This window comes from Leopardus geoffroyi, chromosome A3 (assembly GCF_018350155.1).
Source record: "Leopardus geoffroyi isolate Oge1 chromosome A3, O.geoffroyi_Oge1_pat1.0, whole genome shotgun sequence".
Lineage (NCBI taxonomy): Eukaryota > Metazoa > Chordata > Mammalia > Carnivora > Felidae > Leopardus > Leopardus geoffroyi.
Window position 1 is genome coordinate 57,617,772 of NC_059336.1, and position 19,499 is coordinate 57,637,270.

At 41.2% G+C, this 19,499-nt stretch overlaps 1 protein-coding gene across 1 annotated transcript in view; it reads right to left on the reverse strand.

The window, feature by feature from the left end:
• Nucleotides 1–222: 222 nt before the first annotated feature.
• SLC9A4 (solute carrier family 9 member A4) overlaps nucleotides 223–19,499 on the reverse strand; it is a 66,164-nt gene continuing 46,887 nt past the window's right edge. The window contains exons 8-12 of the mRNA XM_045445571.1: nucleotides 19,279–19,440; nucleotides 13,481–13,577; nucleotides 8,961–9,092; nucleotides 7,403–7,490; nucleotides 223–608 (exon numbers count right to left, since the gene is read on the reverse strand). Of these exons, the coding sequence (XP_045301527.1) occupies nucleotides 253–608; nucleotides 7,403–7,490; nucleotides 8,961–9,092; nucleotides 13,481–13,577; nucleotides 19,279–19,440 (835 nt within the window). The 3' untranslated portion in view covers nucleotides 223–252. The remainder of the gene's footprint in view (nucleotides 609–7,402; nucleotides 7,491–8,960; nucleotides 9,093–13,480; nucleotides 13,578–19,278; nucleotides 19,441–19,499) is intronic.

Sequence of the window (19,499 nt, forward strand, 5' to 3'; positions counted from 1 at the left end):
CCTGTGATGATTAACATTTATCACCCTTGGGGACTTCATCTACAAAGTACACCAGCTAAGAATACAGCAGAGCCTGCAAGTTTGTTCCACGTTTTTCTCCAAAAAAATCTCCGTGCCTCTTATAGATGTATGGCTCATAGGCTCCAAAAAATAAACTCAGTAGCTCTCTTCGTAACTCTGAAACTCCTTCTTCCACAACAATAGGAAAATGGACTCTTGAAATACATGGAGACTACTGTGTGGATGATGAAACTATTTTCTTTGGAGCAAAGGACTGTGGGACCTGTGATGTTGCCTAGTGGGTCTGTGCTCCCCTGACCATCTGGATCTGATTGCTGAGGTCTCCTCTCCACTCTCCTCTCCAGATTCAAACTCCTCATCTACGGCGTGGAACAGCGGTTTGGGCCGTAGCGCCTCCCTTCTGCCTCTGCCATCATGCTCTTCTTGGCTGGTGTTTCTCTGATAACCGAAGTGGGATGGTTTCCCTCCTCTGGGTAAGCTCTTCATTGGGATTATCTCTTGCGTCAGCCGTCTTTGCTGAAGTATCCCTGTTCGAGAGTGTGCTTTGAACATGATGGATGGGAGTTCTGAATCGCTGCTGTCATTGTCTAGGAAAATATGACAAGAGGAGGAAAGAACACAACTGAAGATCAGAGAGAAGACTTCATATCTGCATGGCAAGAACTCAGAGTGAAGAAGAGTCCTTCTTGATGTTCTAACTCTTACATTCACCTGGCTGATTTTCTCTGCCCCAAGGAGGGCACCCAATAGAAGCCCTGTTATGGGCCGTGTTATAAATAAATAGAAATGCCTGGAAACCTGTGTATTGGGCTAGACTCCTGCAGGTAAGTAAGAGAGTTTTTGTTTGTTTGTTTGTTTGTTTTTACAAAAGCAGATTAAGTGGCCAGTAGGCGCAAAGATGCATTGCACTGTCAAAGACCAACACTAAACCGAAGGTTCCATGGTTAACAATGATATGAAAATTTTTTTTAAGTTTATTTATTTATTTATTTCTAGAGAGAGAGAGAGAGTGAGAGATCGAGCAGGGGCAGGGGCAGGGAGAGAGAGAATCCCAACCAGGCTCTGCACTGTCAGCATGGAGCCTCAAACTCATGAACCATGAGATCATGATCTGAGCCCAAACCAAGAGACAGCCACCTAACCAACTGAGTCACCCATGAGCTTCTAAACGGTTGGTTTGTTTTTTAATCAGTGCTTACCAGAAAGCATGAGATCTGAGTTTCATCCCTTTGACCTTGAAATAGCCAATCATGGAACAGGGAGAGGAGAGAGTCACAGCAGAGAGTCATGCGTGGCAAAACAAGAGTGATTACATGTCCTCCTTTCAAGGGAGGTAAAAGGGTGCACAGATTTCCACTGGCACGTGACAGCAATGACAGTGGTAGGAATGTCCATGTATTGAGAACTCACCATGCACCTATCATTGTGCTAACCACTTTACACCTGTTGTGCCATTTAGTCCTTATCGTAATCCTTGGAGATGAGTGAAATTAGCATCCTTATTTCAGAGGTAAAGCGGCTGAGGTTTCGAGATGTTGAATGACTTTCAGTATCACACAGTGAAGAAGATGGGACTGCAGTGTGCACAGAGTCTGTCCCACTGTGCATCTGCTCTCTGCCAGGCTGTGCCCGGCTCCCTGATACATGCCCTATGCGGGTCGGAAGGGTACACCAAGAGCGGAGGGAAGCCATTGGGTACCTACATGACATCCCCTCTCAGATGACCTTCCGAAGGGCCTCCTCGATGCCTAGGACATTGCCTTTTCCCTATTTCCCTGTGCACACATCTTCAAGGGAGTATTTTTCACAAATCTCGTTTATTCTCATTTCCTCAAGTTGTAACCTTATAAACTTGTCTTTCCTTTAAATATTCTCTCGAGACTCTAAGTATTTTAAGAACTTTAAATCTGAAAGCAGGGTTCTTTGTCCCACTCTCCATTCCCTCCTAAGAAACAAAACACAACACAAAAGAAGAACCCCACAGTAATATGCTCAGAGGTTTACACATGACAAAAGATATTTAGTCATCAGAAAAATTTAACAAAACTTGTTCCATAATGTTTTTCTAAATGGGATCGGATTATCCTGAGAAGGTAGCCTGGAAGTTGAGGGGGATAGGGGACAGGAATCAACCGATTTGAATTAAAAAAAAAATAGTTAAGTGTATTTGTCCATTTTTTTTATTACTTCCCTTTAATTTGTGCTCTACCATCTGGCCTGGAACACGAGTTCCTCTTGATTCTTTGCTGCTTGGAATATTACTTAAGAAAACAATGGCCTGGATGCTTCTGCCCTCAAGAGCAGTTCTTTGGCTCACTTTCCTCTGCCCTGTCCTGGTTTCCAACCCCTCCTTCTGAGTGTATGCTCCCCTCAGCCCAAAGATCATAGCCGATGCTTCCTGACCACCTCTGCTTATTGAAAAGTGGGTTCTGGGGTGCCTGGGTGGCTCAGCCGGTTAAGCGGCCGGCTTCGGCTCAGGTCATGATCTCGCGGTCCGTGAGTTCGAGCCCCGCGTCGGGCTCTGTGCTGACAGCTCAGAGCCTGGAGCCTGCTTCGGATTCTGTGTCTCCCTCTCTCTGACCCTCCCCCATTCATGCTCTGTCTCTCTCTGTCTCAAAAGTAAATAAATGTTGAAAAAAAATTAAAAAAAAAAAAAAAAGAAAAGTGGGTTCCAAGCACTCAGAAGGGTTTTGAGCAGGTGACTTGCAAGATTCCACTCATCTCAAGTCAGTAGATCTGTCCAAAAGGGGAGGAAGCAGCTGAAAGTGGAAGAGGAAGGAGGAAGAGTGGGGGCTGGGCTCTGTCCCAACTGCACAACCTCCCACAGGTCAGCCCTCAGGCTGGCAGTTCCAGGGAGAGATCAATGGAGACCTTGCAGCAAAATCTGAATATCTGTTATTTTATCTTGCATTTTAACATTTGGACTTGGGCACCCGGGGGCAAGGTGAAGGAGAAGCAGAACAGTGCTTCTGCATAGGGCAAGGCAGAGCCTGATACCCAGGGGTTGACACTGGACTACCTCATACAATGTGTGCTCTTTAGAGACCCGGATCTGGGGTATAGCCCCCTCTCTTGCCTCTCCTCATGGTTTTGTTTTAATTCTGTTTAATTAATAATGGTACTTTACAATTTACCATTTTAATCTTCCCCCCCCCCCTTGTAACCATTTTGAAGCATACAGTTCTGTGGCATTAAGTACATTCACAGAGTTATGCAGTCAATACCACCGTCTTCATTTTTTCCCAATCCACATGGATTGTAAGCTGTCTCAGAGCAGAGGAGGGGTGTCTAGGAAGGCCATCTCTAGTTATAACACCAAGTGAGCCTTGGCTCCTTGAAAAAGAGCATTGGAAGAGTATGTGGAGCCCCAGACATTTAGAGTAAGGAATGCTCCAACACTGGAGAGCAGGGAACAGTGAGGAAGGCAAATGCTCCCCAAGTCACAGCCTGGTTAGTCAGGGACTGCCTGTTGGATGCCAACACTCCCTCCGTGTTCTCCCCTAGAGGCCCTCTGGCCATTCCTTGACTTGTCCAGGTGCAGAAAGACTTCAAATTTGGGGAGAATGTGGATTCAAGTAATTGTGCCCGGAGACACAGTGAGAACTATCTCAGTCTAACCCTGATTATTATAATTCTTGAAAACTTATTAGGGATAAGTGATCAAATAAGTGCCACTTTGAAAGGATGTACGCACCCTTATGTTTACTGCAACGTTATTTACAATAGCCAAACTATGGAAGCAGCCCAAGTGACCATCGATTGATGAATGGATAAAGAAGATGTGGTGTATATACACGCAATGGAATTTTCAAATCCTTTATGATTCACTCGTATGTGGAAATTGAGAAACAAAACAAATTAACAAAGGAAAAAAAGAGAGAGAAACCAAGAAGCAGACTCTTAGTTATAGAGAACAAACTGATGGGTACCAGAAGGGAGGTGGGTGGAAGAATGGGTGAAAAAGGTGAAAAGGATTAAGAGTACACATATCTTAAAGAGCACTGAGTCATGTATAGACTTATTGAATCACTATATCATGCACTTGAAACTAATAATAGTGTATGTTAGTTATACTGGAATTAAAATTAAAAACTTAATGACATAAAAAAATAAGTTTGACTTCATTACTTACCCTTCTTCTACCTATAGTTGAACAACTATTAAAAAAAATTTTTTTTTAATCTTTATTATTTATTTTTGACAGAGAGACAGCATGTGAACAGGGGAGGACCAGAGAGAGAGGGAGACACAGAATCTGAAGCAGGCTCCAGGCTCCGAGCTGTCAGCACAGAGCCCGACTTGGGGCTCGAACCCATAAACCGTGAGATCATGACCTGAGCCGAAGTCGGATGCTTAACCGACTGAGCCACCCAGGCACCCCTGTTAACAACTATGTTTTGATAACCTAAAAAATTTTGAACCAGTTATGCACATTTGAAAGAAAAAAAGTGCATTGGGACTAAGACTTCATTCCATGCCTAGTTTAATTCATGTAGAACCAACATTTCTGAAGTGTTGTCTTTTCTTTCCAAGAACACCTCTATCTACCCATGTCAAGCCTTCTTTGATGTTCTTCAATAGTATTAATTGTCAATGGCTAATATTTCTTGCATATTTACTTGCTTCCAGGCACTGTTCTAAGAGTTTTGCATGCATTGCCTGGCTTCAGCTTGAAGCAGAACTGTTCTATGTGGGAGGTACCAATATTCACCCCTTTACAGAGAGGAAATGGAGAAGTGGACTTTTATGTTTTCTTCATATAAGTCCTATATATATTTTCCTAGGGTTTTATTATGTTTACAGAAAATAAGAGTGAGATGCCTTTTAAGGCATCTATCTGAAGAATAGAATCCTTTGACCTAGTCATTTGTTGAGTAACGTAAACACATTTCCAAATGTTAAACAACCTCCACTTCTGGAATAAATCCCACTTTGTAAGGTGTAGTATTTCTTTAATGTCCTGCCATATTTTATTTATAATGCTTTATTTAAGATTTGCACATGCGTGCTCTTGTGAGTTTGCTATGTGGTAATCTCCTGCTACGGGAGCATGTGATATTGAAACGACATCATAAGAAATGACCATGAGAATTTCACATTTCATATTCATTCAAACAATGTAAATAGCAACAGATTACTTGTAGCAGGAAGGTTTTTAGAAATTAATTATTATAAACCCTACAACGGTGCTCTTTTGTTTGTTCTTTTGCTTTGGTTTGTGGATTAGCTCTTTTATGACATAAAATGACACTAGTTCCAAGAGTGTGATCTAGGAATAGATGGCTAGATCAATGAAACACAACTGAGAGTCCAAAACTCTCTCAAGATAAATGACTGTAGCACAGCCAAAGTAGCATCTCCTCTTGGAGGAAAAGATGGGTTTGGGACAGGTGCATGGCCATTGAAAAACAATCTGAAGTGTGTGTGTGTCTAAATCTATGCAAAGAGAAGTCTCAGAGGGTTTGAGATATAAAGGGGGATAATTAAACTATTAAAGTTCTAGGGAAAAACATTGGGTAAATCGTATTCTAATTTTTCTGTGGAAGACTGAGCAGACTTGAGTAATCAGAATGTATATCTGATGGCAAGTATATCTAAAAACTAAAAGATAAATGTGAAACTGGAAGAGAAACCATTAGCAAAAAATATGAGACAATGGATGATATCCTTGTTATACAGTGTTCTTCCAGTTCATTGTAAGAAAACAAACAACGGAATAGACCAAAAAAAAAAAAAAAAAAAAAAGAAAGAAAAAAAAAATTGGCCAAAGGCAGAAACAGAAACTTCCCAAGAAGTAATAGTTGCTTCCAAGAATGTGAAAGATGTTCAACCTCACTAAAAATCAGACTCATATTAAAATTAATATGATATACAAATGTTATCTTATTCCATCATAGATTACTCAAAAGTTTGACAATAGCCCAGTGATGGTTAAAATGATTGAAAGCAACCTTTCTCACAGACTGTTGTGAGAGTAAATTTAAATGTATTTCATTTTTGACCCCCAAATCTTGGTTCCAAGAAAACACACTAAGGGAATAATTATTTGTGCAAAAATCACAAAGTGATTCACAAGTGAGCCAAGGTGCTTATTAAATAAATATCATTGCTTACATTCTATAAAAAGTCATAATACCTTAATATTTGTCAATAAGCATTTAGCGAAATAAGCTAGGATTATTTTATATAGTTAGCTATTATTCAATCATAAAAGTGATTATTGACATTATATATATTGACATGGAAATATGTCCACAGTAGATGGCTGAATAAACTAGACAATTTATAAAAATTCCAAAACAATGACGATACTACCATTTTGATGATGCTGGTTTTTTTTTTTTTTCTTTCTTATATCAGATACAAGTGGGATAGGGATTAGGATAGTGCAGAGAGAATTATAGAAGAATGTTTACCAAAATGTTCTATAGTAATTATATCTTGGTATTGGGGTTTCACGTGCTTTTGACTTTCTTATTTTATGCTTTTTATCTACTTATTAGTTTTTATTTTATATCTAATATTAGTTTTTATTTTATTTTATTTTATATCTACTGATTTAGTTATTTTATTTTATTAGTTTTATTTTATTTTATTTTATTTTTACATTTTTAAATCAGAAGTAAATAAAGTTCCATTTTAAAGAATAATTATAGTCACTCTTCAAAGATTTAATTCCAAAATCCTGAGTTTAGTTTATTTGAATTTCCAATGTGTCTTTGTCTTAAAATTTTGAAAAAAATCAAAATAGATTATATGGCATATTATATATTACATATCACCTTTTGCTAATAGAAAAATTATTTTATGTATACATTTGAAAAATAATAATGGCTTTTACTAGAACAAAAGGCAGTTTCAATAAATCTAAGAATTCTACTTAAGAATTAGATATTAAATTGGAAACATTTAATCAGTAAATTTGGTAAATCATTTTATTTATTTATTCATTTATGAAATCATTTTAGTAAAATCTAACCAACTTTGGAGAATCTTGCTAACTTTTAAACCTTGGGTGAACCCCAAATATTTCAAAAAAGTGCCCATTTTACATCAGCAAATTATGACCCCTAAGCTATACCCAGCCTGTGCCTCTTTTCCTATGGCCTGTGAGCTAAGAATAGTTGCTACATTTTTAAATGGCTGAAAAAAAATTAAAAGGATATATTATGTCAGGGAAAAATTACGTGAAATTCAAATTTCAATGTTCATACATCAAGTTCTGAATTAGATTTAATGAAAACGTTGTTTTCTCTTTTTTCTTGTCATGTAAGTACCTACATGATATTCTCGGGTTTGCCTTTTGGCCCACAAGCCCCCAAATATCTGCCCTCTGACCCTTTACAGGAAAAGAGGAAGAAGAGCCAGGCAGGCAGATTACCTGTGAGTTCAGCAACCCTCGTGTCTCTTCCTGCCGGCTGAGGGTGGCCATAGGGAAAGGAGAGGTAACGAATGTTTTTGGTACCAGCCTGTGGGCAGCAAGTGGAAAGAAAAAGCAGAATTAGGTCTGTGGTCCCGAGTGTCACGTGGAAAACAAAGTAATGGGTGCAGACTCACATCGGGCACCTCATTTGGATCACAGGTTCTCCTGTACTCCTACTACTCTGGTTTAAACAACGTAGAATGCTATAGCCTTCAATATGTGTTTCCTTCCCCTCTCATGATCAAAGAGACGATTATGAACCCCTCAAAGTGACTTTTTGTTTTGAGAAAAGCATTTGTTTTTAAATTTTTTTTTTATTTTTTAGTTTACATGTTTATTTTTTTAGGGCAAGAGAGAGAGAGGGAGAGACAGAATCCCAAGCAGGCTCTGCCCCATCAATGCAGAGCCCGATGTGGAGCTCGAACCCACAGACCACGAGATCACGACCTGAGCCGAAAAGACGCTTAAGCGACTGAGCCACCCAGGCCCCCAAGCATTTGTTTTTTAATAAGGAATCCAGAATTATGGATTGTTGACATATATATTTTTACAGGAAAAAAAAAAAGTATTTAGTCCATGGTCAGGAGATGGTCTGCGTTCTGTTCACTGATAACAGGGATAATTATAATTAAGGGGGATAAGCCAATTAGCCTTTTTGTGTGAGTTTCATTGTCTAGAAAAAGGGGATAAAATGCCTGTGCTACACTGTTCACAGGAATAGTTTGAGGACAAAGTAAAACACTAGAGAGCACTTTTATTCTTTGAAAACACGATATGAATGCTATGCCATGATATTGTTAATAATTTCCCAGGTACCTTTTAATGTGACCCAGTCAGATGCATACCTGAGGTAGGCTTTACTACAAGATCACAGGTCGACTATTTAGTTTGATTTTATTTTGAAAATAACAAATCGCAAAACTAAAATGTTTGAACGAGGTCACTTAACCCATCTCCTCAGGTGGTTGTTTACTATTATTACTACTGGCATCGTTATTATTACATTTGAGCCACTGAGGTTAGGGTAGAAATTAGAATCTGCTCCAGACCTACCCTTCGTCCAGACGTTCCAGTGAGATTGGTGGGATACGGCCTCAAAGAGAATAGTTCAGATGCACAGTGGGTGATATGAAAGATGAGGCCCACGCGTCTTGGCAAGAACATATTCTTCCCTATATCCTCCTGGGAGAGAAGTAAGCTTCCTAGAGCCCAGTGCCCCAGTCCAGGGAGGTTTCCCTGGACTGCTCAGTACCTGGCCACCATGGCATCTGGTCTAGACGCACAGTCCAGTGAGCGTGTTCCAGTCACTGACCCATCCTGGAGGCTCAACCTGACCAACCGACCCCGAGGCTCTGGCCCCAGAGGCAGGTTGTCTAGTGTCCGACAGCCTCTTAGTTTTGAATCCCTCTGGCCACAAGGTGGTGGTTTTGTCTCACTGCTGCTGGCAGTCACCCGAGGAGGAGGCCCTGTGAGGGGCTGGCCCAGCTCCCAGAGCGATTCTACAGACCCCACTTACCGGCTTTCCCCATGGCAGGCTGTGGCCTTTCCTCATGCTCTCCCTTAAGGTATTCTGGCGGCGGATCAGAATCTCTTTAGCCTGCTTCTCGCTCGTTTGGGGTTTGAGGTTGTATTTGTTGTAGGACAAGGTCTGCAGAGAGAAGGGCATGTCAAATATATAAGGACATCTGCGCACAACCTTCAGCTTTAGGAGGCCATGGAAATGTCGCAGAATAAGACGACCCAAAAAAGAAGACACCGAAGACGCCACCTGAGTGTCTGCCTCAATTACAGAGGAGCGAGCTGTGGCCCCGAGAAGAAAGGTCTGTGAGCAAGGCCACCCCCATCAGGACGGAACTGTGGTTGGAGCCTGTGCTTTCCCAGCTCGCGGAGCATTGTCCACCTACACTGCCCCTCTGGTGTCCTTGCAGGAGTCCCACCCCGACGGGCTCATGGACTTTGGCTGCTCCATACCCACCCTCTTTCGCAGGTTGTGTTCTTTATGCTCGGACGGTGGTGTCTGCGTATTTGGATCGAAGGGATCAGAAAAATGTCAAAACTCCATTGGAAATCTCATTAACGTTGCTATTCTTAAATTTTGCCGATGGAAGATGCATTCAAGATGTCAGCCAATGACTATCACCATTACCAGTTCAGAAAGGAAGAGGTCTTTTAACCAAACTGTAGGAAGGACGTAACCCATAAGCTCCGATAAAGAGCAGTCCTTTAAATGGAATCAATTATCTTTACAAAAATTTCTTCCTTATTGTTTTTTTTTTTTTTTTTTTTTTTTTTTGAGAAAGAGAGAGACAGGGCACAAGTGAGTGAGAGGCAGAGAGAGAGAGAGAGAGAATCCTATGAGGGGGAGAGAGAGAGAGAGAAGAGAAGCAGGGCTCACCCATAACAGGGATCCTGTTTTTAACCTAAGTGGGGCCCACGTTCAACTGAAGAGGGGCTCGAGCTCACCCCAAGCAGGGCATGAGCTCCCCCAAAGCAGAGCATGAGCTCACCCAAAGTGGGCCTGTGCTCACCAGATGCAGGGCTCGAACTCACCAACCTTGAGATCATGACCTGAGCCAAAGTCAGATGCTTAACCGACCCAGCCACCCAGACACCTCATCTTCTTTACTGTTATCAGGCCACTGAAAACCTGTCCTGAACCACAGACCAACCTTTGTCCTCAGATGTTTACAAAGTGCTTTGCTGGAGTTTTGTCTCTCCTTTCTTTTCAGTCAAAGTGCAGCAGTGAATATACTGTTTCCCTTGGGTCAGTGGGTCCCACTGGATAACAGAGTCAGGGCTACAGGCATTACCACTCCCGGTTAATGGATGCTGTAATAAGCATTTTCAATTCAACAGCAAAACAGCAGATGCTCTACGTGCCAGGTGCCATGGTAGGTGCAGGGTTTTAAAAAAATGGATACATTTGAATTATGGTCTTCAAAAGGCTCATGGTCTACTTGGGGAGTCCGACAAGCATATACTGTTTTGTGCTCAGGAAGTAAGATTTTGGAGTCTGCAGGGACCTAAAGAGTATAGGCAAAGGACACTCATCCAGTCTTGGGAGGGAAAGGTGCATTGCACTGAGCTGTGTCTTGAAAGACGAGTGGATGTTTCCCCCAAGAAGAGGGAACACATGAAACAATACATGGCTATAAAAAATATGTGACGGGAGGTAGGAGGACTTGCTGGAGACAAGCTGGGAATTTATTTTCTACCTCAAGAGAATTTAGTATTTTATTCAAAGTATGGTGAGAAGTGAGACAGGTACAGGAAGGGGCTGGGGACAATTTGCCAAGGAGCTATTAAAGAATGACATATGACACTATCAAAACATATTTTAAAATTAGGCATCTAGAACACCAAGACAGACTTACAATTTTTCATCAATGTTAACTTCATGCAAAAGTGAATTCAGGGTGCATGGATGTTTGTATACACACACTCATATACGTGTATCTGTACATATATATGTATATGCATACGTTGCTGTTAGGAATTTCCCACACCTTGACTTGAGGGCTGTACTTTAAGGAACACTTGGACACTTTTTGTTCTATTTTGTCTCATATCACATCACCCATGTGCTTATTCTTGCCTATCTGCAGGGAGCGTAGTTGGTCCTATGCATATAATGTATATGCAAGCTTCTTCCCTCCGTTCCTTCCATTTCAGCCTTTTAATGAAGGAGTTGGTGATTGTTTAAAGACCGTATTTCCCTCTAAAACTTAAGCTCTATGGGACAAAGTGCTAGAAGTGCATTAAATATTTGCGGAAGGGAACTCAAGTTGCATAAATGGTTTTCCTCCTTTGAAAGTGTGTGGGAATTCTGCGTGTGACCTGATCATGTAGGCCACATCAGGGGACTGCCCATCAATGTCTAAGTTATCCTTAGAGTCTGAGCTGAGGTCAGTCTCTTCCCTTGTAGGTTTAAAGAGAACTTTTCTCAATTCCCATCCCCACTGTGTTCCAGAGAGCTTCTGTGTCCCAGAGGGCTGTCTCACTGGAAACCTCTAGAAGCTAGTTCTTCAGCTTGCTCAGCAGTGACAATCTGCTGGGGGGAGTGGCTTCAAACAGGAGTGGCCGGAGCCCTCCCAGGTGCAGGACCAGCTCAGCTTCAGATCAACAATATATCAGGATCCCCTAGAGTCAAACTGTGCACTCATTCCAGCCTTGCTCTGAAATGACTTCTGACTCCCAAGATGGCCTCTTTTGAGGTGTGGACTGTGAGAAATGTTCCAGCCACCAGCCCCACACCACATGAGGCCCACTGACCTATCACCCAGGCTAGAGACTACAGCCGTCACCTTTTGTGACAATCTTCAAAACTGTAGATTGCCCACTAGAAACAAAGGAGACAGACACCTGTCCTGCATTGCATCTCTAGAGCAGTTTTTCCTTCAAGAGGGCAAGAGAACCACAGGGAAAAGAGGAGTCACATGACCTATGTAAAAGATGGTGAAGAAAGGAGACAGGAAGGGGAAGGACTGGTGAATTTCACTCTCTCAAAGTAACAAAAGTGGAGGCAAAAGCCATCTCAGGAGCTTGAAACTCCCTTCCATTTATTATTTACGTTCTCCCCATGTAACCTTCATGACCTATCTGCTTATTTGGGGGCAACAAGAAAGGAGGATGCTACGTGGCTTAGAAGGGAGAAGCCTGAAGACAGACTGAATAAGCACCCTTATAAAAGAAGAAAGGTGGCTATCTGGGAACCTGCATAAAAGGGAATAAAGACAGAATGGGTATTTGGCCTCATTTTAAGCTGGGTTGGAGTCCCAGGATCTCCATCTCCATTTCTGGGCCTTTCCTTAAATTCAATATTCATAAACACGGGGAAAAGGCTATGCTTTAGTCAGCCTTCATCGAGCTCTGGCCCTCACTAAGCTAGCCGACCTTCTTCAAACCAGGAAGTTCTTAACAATTTATCTAACTATTTATCAGAATGTGATAGTCTTACTGAAACAGTTTCACTTGGAATGATTTGAAAGCTCTTGAATTTACTCTAAGCTTGCTATGATTGATGCTGACCTATATTCCTTCAGCAGGTGCAGAGTCTTTGCTGACACATTCCCCTTAATCACTGACCTTTCCAAAACGGGAAGCCAGAAAACATTCCCTTTAACTGGATCGCATAAGTCTGGAGTCATGGAAAGAGCACTGGGTGGACCGCTGGAAGACCTAGGTTCTTAACTCGGATTTTGTGTGTGTGACCTTCAACAGGTCAGATAAACAACTCTCCTAACCTCAGCATCTTCTACTTGAAAACGAGGGGCTTTCACCTGATGGCTTTTTTGGTCCCATCAAGACTATGATCTATAACCAAGGGCCTCACAATGACTTTACTTATAATCATATCGTAAGAATTGGGATAGTCAAACTTAAAAAAACATTAAAAACAAACAAACAACAACAACAACTCCTAAGTAGAGTTCACAGGCTTAAATGTCATTTGACTAAATCAAAATTTCGGAAGGACTCACCCACCGCCCCCCCGGGAATGTTCTGACTATACACTTGGCACCAGTTCCCAAGTGGTAGTATAGACTCCATACCTTTATCCAGAATTGAAAAATAATATGCCGAGTACATCTCCTTTGATGTAGGCGTTCAGCATTGTAGTTGCAACAACCACCTCAATTTTCTAAGCTCTATTACAGTCAATCAGATCAGGAAAACTTGACTGCCATTGGCATCCCGCTGCCATCTTTTTCTGTGGGGCGGTGAGTGAGATCCACTGCTTGTTCATCTCCAGAGGCAGAGGGAGGCCTGTTGCTTCTGGAAAGTACCAGGCTGCAGGGCTAGGGCAGCCTGACCCCTAGGGCCAGCAATTGGATTTGCATTCTTTTCTACACCACACGTGCCAATTTTTTTTTTTTAGCAGAAAAGTAACAATTAACTTTCTGTTCTTGCAATTAAGCAGAAAGAAGTCGTTTAGCAAGAAGGCTGCTGCAGAGGAGATAATGTGAATAAGAACTGCTTCTTGAATGACCGGTTCCAAGGACAGGCCGGGGAACAAGGCAGAGAGTTTATACACACCCTTTGTCGAACTTGGTACATATTGCGTGTCAGGATGTCCCTCATGGATTCCACGTCTTCAGGGGAAAGCCTTTTGATTCTGTGTATCCTCTGGGCCCTGCAAACATCATTGGAGGGAAGCCAAGCATTATTCTTGCATCTTGGCAAGAGTGCCACAGAAGTATCAACATACGTGTGGGCATTCTAAGTTCCAGAACCCCTATTTTTACATCATTTTTTTCTATTGTTTTAGTCAATTCATGTGAAATGTCGGTACGTGTGTCATGACTTACATTTTGAAGATAAGGTTTCCTCCCTATAGCTTTTATGTGGGAATTATTCTAATCCCTTTATTTAAAAGGGGTTTAAGGTGGTTACAAATCTGTTATTCTTTCCTCCATATTCATTACAAAGAGATATGTTGGTTAAATACAACGGTCGATTGTTAGAATATAAATTTTTAAAAAGATACTATAAAATTAAAATCGAATGTTTTACTGTTAGAGTCCACGGCAATAAGATTACTCAGTCAAGGCTATACTTCTCTCATTTCAAACAGGTGACAAACAGCTCGCTCACGGACATCATCTGCACACCACGTTTTGGATAGCTCTGATCTAAGGGAGTGTTAAAATTTTGGAATTGGCCCTTCAGAGATTTTATATTTGGTTAAAGAACAGTCGTAAGAAACTAGAATCATATTTAGGCCATTTATATTCTGAAAGCCAGGCGAGCTCTGAGACACTGGGTGCTCTGTGAGACTCTAGAAGCAGTTGACCGCTCCCGGCCTCCGCATGAACAGCTCCCCAGGGCTTCCTTCACCATGAGCCCTCCCCCTGCCGCACCCCCGAAAGGATTTAAAAATCAAGTCATGTCCAGGTTATCAGTCAATGCACAATTGTCTTCTGAGGATGTCAAAGGCATGACATCGCTATGTGCGGAATTCTCATGTGACAAATATATTTGATTTCAATCATTTCAATCCGCTGGCAGGAATTTCTAAAAAATGTTTCAGCGAATAAATAATGTATGTTCACTATATAAAGTAAGAACAAAAAAGAGAAAACTAAGGAAAATTAAATCTGTCTTTTAATACTATCCCTTCCATTAATATCTTGGTATAAAACCTTACAGACTATTGATTTCTTTTTCGTTCCTTACCGCAGCTCTTCTCAGTGCATAAGGGCGCTGAGATGCCACTATCACCATGCAGGGGTCTTAGGATAATTGATCATGAAGATAAGTAGTTATTGGTTTCAATACAGGCCACTTTTAAAGTATTTTTTCCCAAACGTTAGTAGCAATAGAGCCATAAATAGCAAGGACATTTTGCAAGTAAGTATTTTGGTACACTTTGTTAAGTACATTTTGTAGGAACATTTTAAAAGTACAATTGGTAAAATGTCTTTAAGGACTTGGATACCAGATATCACAGTATGCCAGAATTTATTTAGCAATACTATTTGTAGACTGACTAATGCCCTTTCTACAAAATCCTTGAAATCAGAGTTTCTGTATCTCAGAGCTGCAAATGTCAACACTATTGATATTCGGTTACCACCCTTGGTGATCTAAACAGTCTTATCAGGGCATTTCAACCTAACTGTTTAAAAGTCCTTGAAATAAAATCTATTCTGATTGAGGTACACCTACACATTCCCACAATCTGAGAACATTCTTTTGTTATAATGGAAGCAATCTCTTGCCAAGCAGAAACAACAGCTAATCAAAAAGTTACATTCCTATGTTCATAATGAGATTCACAACCAACTAGGAAAAAGTCATAAGATGGTCAAATTAAATTTGAGATAGCAGGAGATCTAACTTGGCACTCTCCCCGGTTTGTAATTGCCCACTTTGGGAAAGACCAGACTTAATTAAGGTCCATTCGGGCTGTTGGCTGGATGTGTAATACAGGTATCCCAAAACCACTATCTTTCATTGACCCACACTGGGAAGTTACAGATATGAAATTATACAGAGGAATTATTAATTTAGGCAAGGGGATACCTGGAGTTTTCTACATGCCACTCATTAGCAAAATCATCCCTGAAATGATCTCATTATGAGCACAGGAAAGGAACAATCCTTAGAAAAACAGAATGTTAATAATCTCTAGATCAAATAAGTTAAATTATAAGCTGAAAGACTTGTCACTGGAACATTTATTCATTATCCATAAAGGAAATTTCCATCACCTTAAATGAAAGCCCCGTGGTAATTTCATAGCTATTGAATCAAACTGGGAAAATCTGAACCTAAGTGTATTTCGATAAAAGCTTCATAATTCTCTTAACTTTTAAGTTTATTTATTTATTTCGAGAAAGAGTGTATGTGCGCATGCAGGAGAGGGGCAGAGAGAGAGAGAGAGAGGGGGAGAGCGAGAATCCCAGGCAGGCTCTACGCTCAGCGTGGAGCCTGACACGGGGCTAAATCCCATGACCATGAGATCACGACGTGGGCCAAAATCAAAGAGTCGGATGCTCAACCAACTGAGCCACCCAGGCACCCTTCTCTTAACTTTTCTAAATCAGATGCTATAATAATGTAAAAAGAGGCTTCAGTTCTAAACACAGCAATATAGATATGAACTCGTAGATGTTCTTATTCATGCCATAATATGAATTCGTGAAAGATCAAATATTATCCCTGATTCATTTGTAAGAACCCATTCTCTTGTGATAGCTTTACACGTGAAATCCATGAGAAACATATGCTAAGGTGACTGGAGAATGTGCCCACTGATCAACTAATGGCACCTAACTGCTCTTCTCTAGTGTGGGTTCCTTGTGTCTTTGCAGAAAGGTCACGAAGATGACCAACATTTAGAATGAGTGAAGAGTGGCACAGAAGAGGGCCCAGCTCTGCACAACACCATGTTCCATTATGGAGGTGAAAATGGCACCATTATCGTCGTCCCAGAATCTTTGGTATAAGAACGCAGAAATGCAAACCTATACCTGTCAGCGTGTGATCGATTCAAAAATCCTTAAACTACAATAAATTAATTTGTGCTTTTTTGCAAACGACATGTTAGAATTATTTGGGAGTTTTTTTTTTTTTAATTTTTTTTTTCTCAATGTTTATTTATTTTTGGGACAGAGAGAGACAGAGCATGAACGGGGGAGGGGCAGAGAGAGAGGGAGATACAGAATCGGAAACAGGCTCCAGGCTCTGAGCCATCAGCCCAGAGCCCGACGCGGGGCTCGAACTCACGGACCGCGAGATCGTGACCTGGCTGAAGTCGGATGCTTAACCGACTGCGCCACCCAGGCGCCCCTATTTGGGAGTTTTTAAGTATGATGTTTTGAAGTTGTACAGTTGTAGTTTGTTATGCCTATAAATGTATTTACTTTAATATCTCTTTAATATTGACCACATATTTTTGAAAGCTTTGACACTTTCAAGAGGTTGAGCCTTTATCGTCTGATATTTCTAAAAGCTTACCAGTCCTTGGTAAAACGAGGTGCCTTGTATTGAAGCCAATAATCCCAGTACATACTCTACCTATCCCATGGGGTTGTTTTGAGGGTCAAATAACATAATGCACGTAAAAGTAAGGGCATTTCGTAGAGTTAACACCATCTGACCATGCTATTGACAGCTTCTGGTGGCGGTGTTCTCCTGAAGACTTTGCAAAGCTAAACCTCTTGCAGAACAATTGCTTCAACTTCTAAAGACACAAATGTATCTGCATTTTGTTGTTATCGTCTCATACAGAATAATAAAAAGTGAGCTGGGTACACACTTCTTTTTCCTATTATTGTACGAAGGTTTGTTTTGAAGAAATTGGCTGCTTTGATCTCAGGAGAGGAATTCCTTCTGCTTGATGTCGTCCAGATTTCTGATGAGATCAAATAAATGCGACTTAAATACAGTTTAACTTGCATTAAATATCAGTTAAAAGAATCTCCTCTCCTACCCTAGTTTACTAACTGGTTTGGGCTACAGGAGGAAAAAAAAAGTCTCTAACTTATAAGTCTCTCTTACTAATCTTGAATCAGTGTCTAAAAAATAAGTGACTCGACAGACAGGATCCCTCCCAATAAAACTGGCTTGAAACTGTCTTGAGGTTAGAAACAGGGGCAATTGCTTGCAACCAGTGCAGTGTAATACAGAGATTCAAAATATGGTTTAACACATGATAGATTGCATTTGAGATAAGTGCCCCTACATTCTTAGACCAAGAGCTCACATAACTAGTAAGCAAACCAACTGAGGAAGTTCCTAATGGTCTAAAGCACCTGAACTTATCCAGGCCTCCTGCAATGCATTAACTCCCATTAGAGCAAGCCAAATGCCTGGAGACCAGAGGGTCACCTCTTATACTCTCATAGCTTCCTAGATTTTATGATTATGTGTTTGTAAGGCCTTTAAAAGAAAAAAAGTTTATTTATTTATTTTTAGAGAGAGACAGCAAGCACACTCGGGGGAGGGGCAGAGAGCAAGACGGACAGAGGACCCTAAGCAAGGCTGCCAAGAGATGTCATGACCTGTCAAATCATGACCTGGGCCCAAATCAAGAATCGGATGCTTAACCAACTGAGCTACCCAGGTGGCCCAGACCTTTTTTTATTAATGCCATGACCCTGCTAGGGTATGAGCTCCATGACGTGTTTGTTGTCCCTGGCCCATAATAAGTGCCCAAGGAACAGGTTTGGGCCTAAGGTGATGCCAAAAATGTTCAGTCAAGTTAAGTAGGATTCAAATGCAATAATTTAGAAAACAAAGGTCAATGCAGAGAAGAAAAAAGCCACGATGAATTAAATATCAGCACTTTAAATAAAGACAGAATCAATATTCCTGGTTTTTTCCTCTGTCTTAGGCTCTAATATGGCTCCGCATGGCATTGCCGATAAATATTGTTAGCCCACTGCCGTTTTAATATCAGAAGTTTCCTTAAAGCAAGCCATGCAGTGGGCAGCACCGAAACCAACCAACCAACCACAAAAAGTCTCACTGAGAAATAAGGCAGAAAGCTTTCCGTTCATACCAAGATGCCCTCTAGGATGCTACTTTAGATTTTTTCCAGGCCATGGAAGAAAGGTGAGAGTGTTTCTGATTCATTAGCAAGTAAGGGATGTGAGATAACACTCAGGGATGAGTGAAAATTTTATTGCTCCTGTTCTTCACCTGCTTTTCAAACATGAAGATACAGTTGAAGCTCACGATCAAGTGACTTTCCCTACAGAAGATGACAGAATGCAGGTGTTCCTTATCTTAAATATGTTGTGAGTAGTCTGCTCAATTCATAAACTGCTTCTTGGAAGAAACCTGGAGATCCTTGACGGGGTGGGGGAGGGTGGTAAATTTAAGTAGCCCACCAACCACCACACCTCTGGTTTCCACCGCTCATCCCCGAATCCCAGCTAGCGTCACAAGGTGCTGACCAGGTCTCTCCTCATACGAGGATGGAAGAGAAATGACTTATGGGAGAAATGCATATCATTTTTACTATAGGATTAGCAGAATCAAAAGAACAGCGGCTAAAGGGTAGCAATTAATCAAAAAGAGAAAGAAAGAGTCTTGTAAACCATGCCATAATTCTGTAAGTTCACTTGCCCCTCCTTCCCAAAGAAAGGTGTCATACAACTGTCGCACACAACTTTCGCTAGAAAGTACTTTTCAAAAACTGGGTGACGTAGGTTGAGCGTGGGCCAGACTACAAGCTGCCAAGACTCAGGTCATCCTTTTTTCACAATTCCTTTCTTTCAATTTCTGCCTCTCTGATCCTAGTATTATCTCTCAGCTGAACAATGAATGTGTGCCCTTGGAATTCTGACATGTAAAGTCCAGATCAAAGGGCATAGAGAACTTACTGGCACGGTACGGAAAAGGCTGTGGTACTGAGGATCCCAGTTTCTACCAGCTCAATAGCTTGCTTCATTTCCAGCTTCTTGTACAAAGAGACAATGCTTGATTTGGGCTGGTTCTTTCGGATTAGGATTTTCCGTAAATATCTGTGATCAAACTTCTTAAACCTAAAAACAAAGACCAACGGTTTGACAATCTTTGATCTCTGTATGTGTTATGAAAGTAT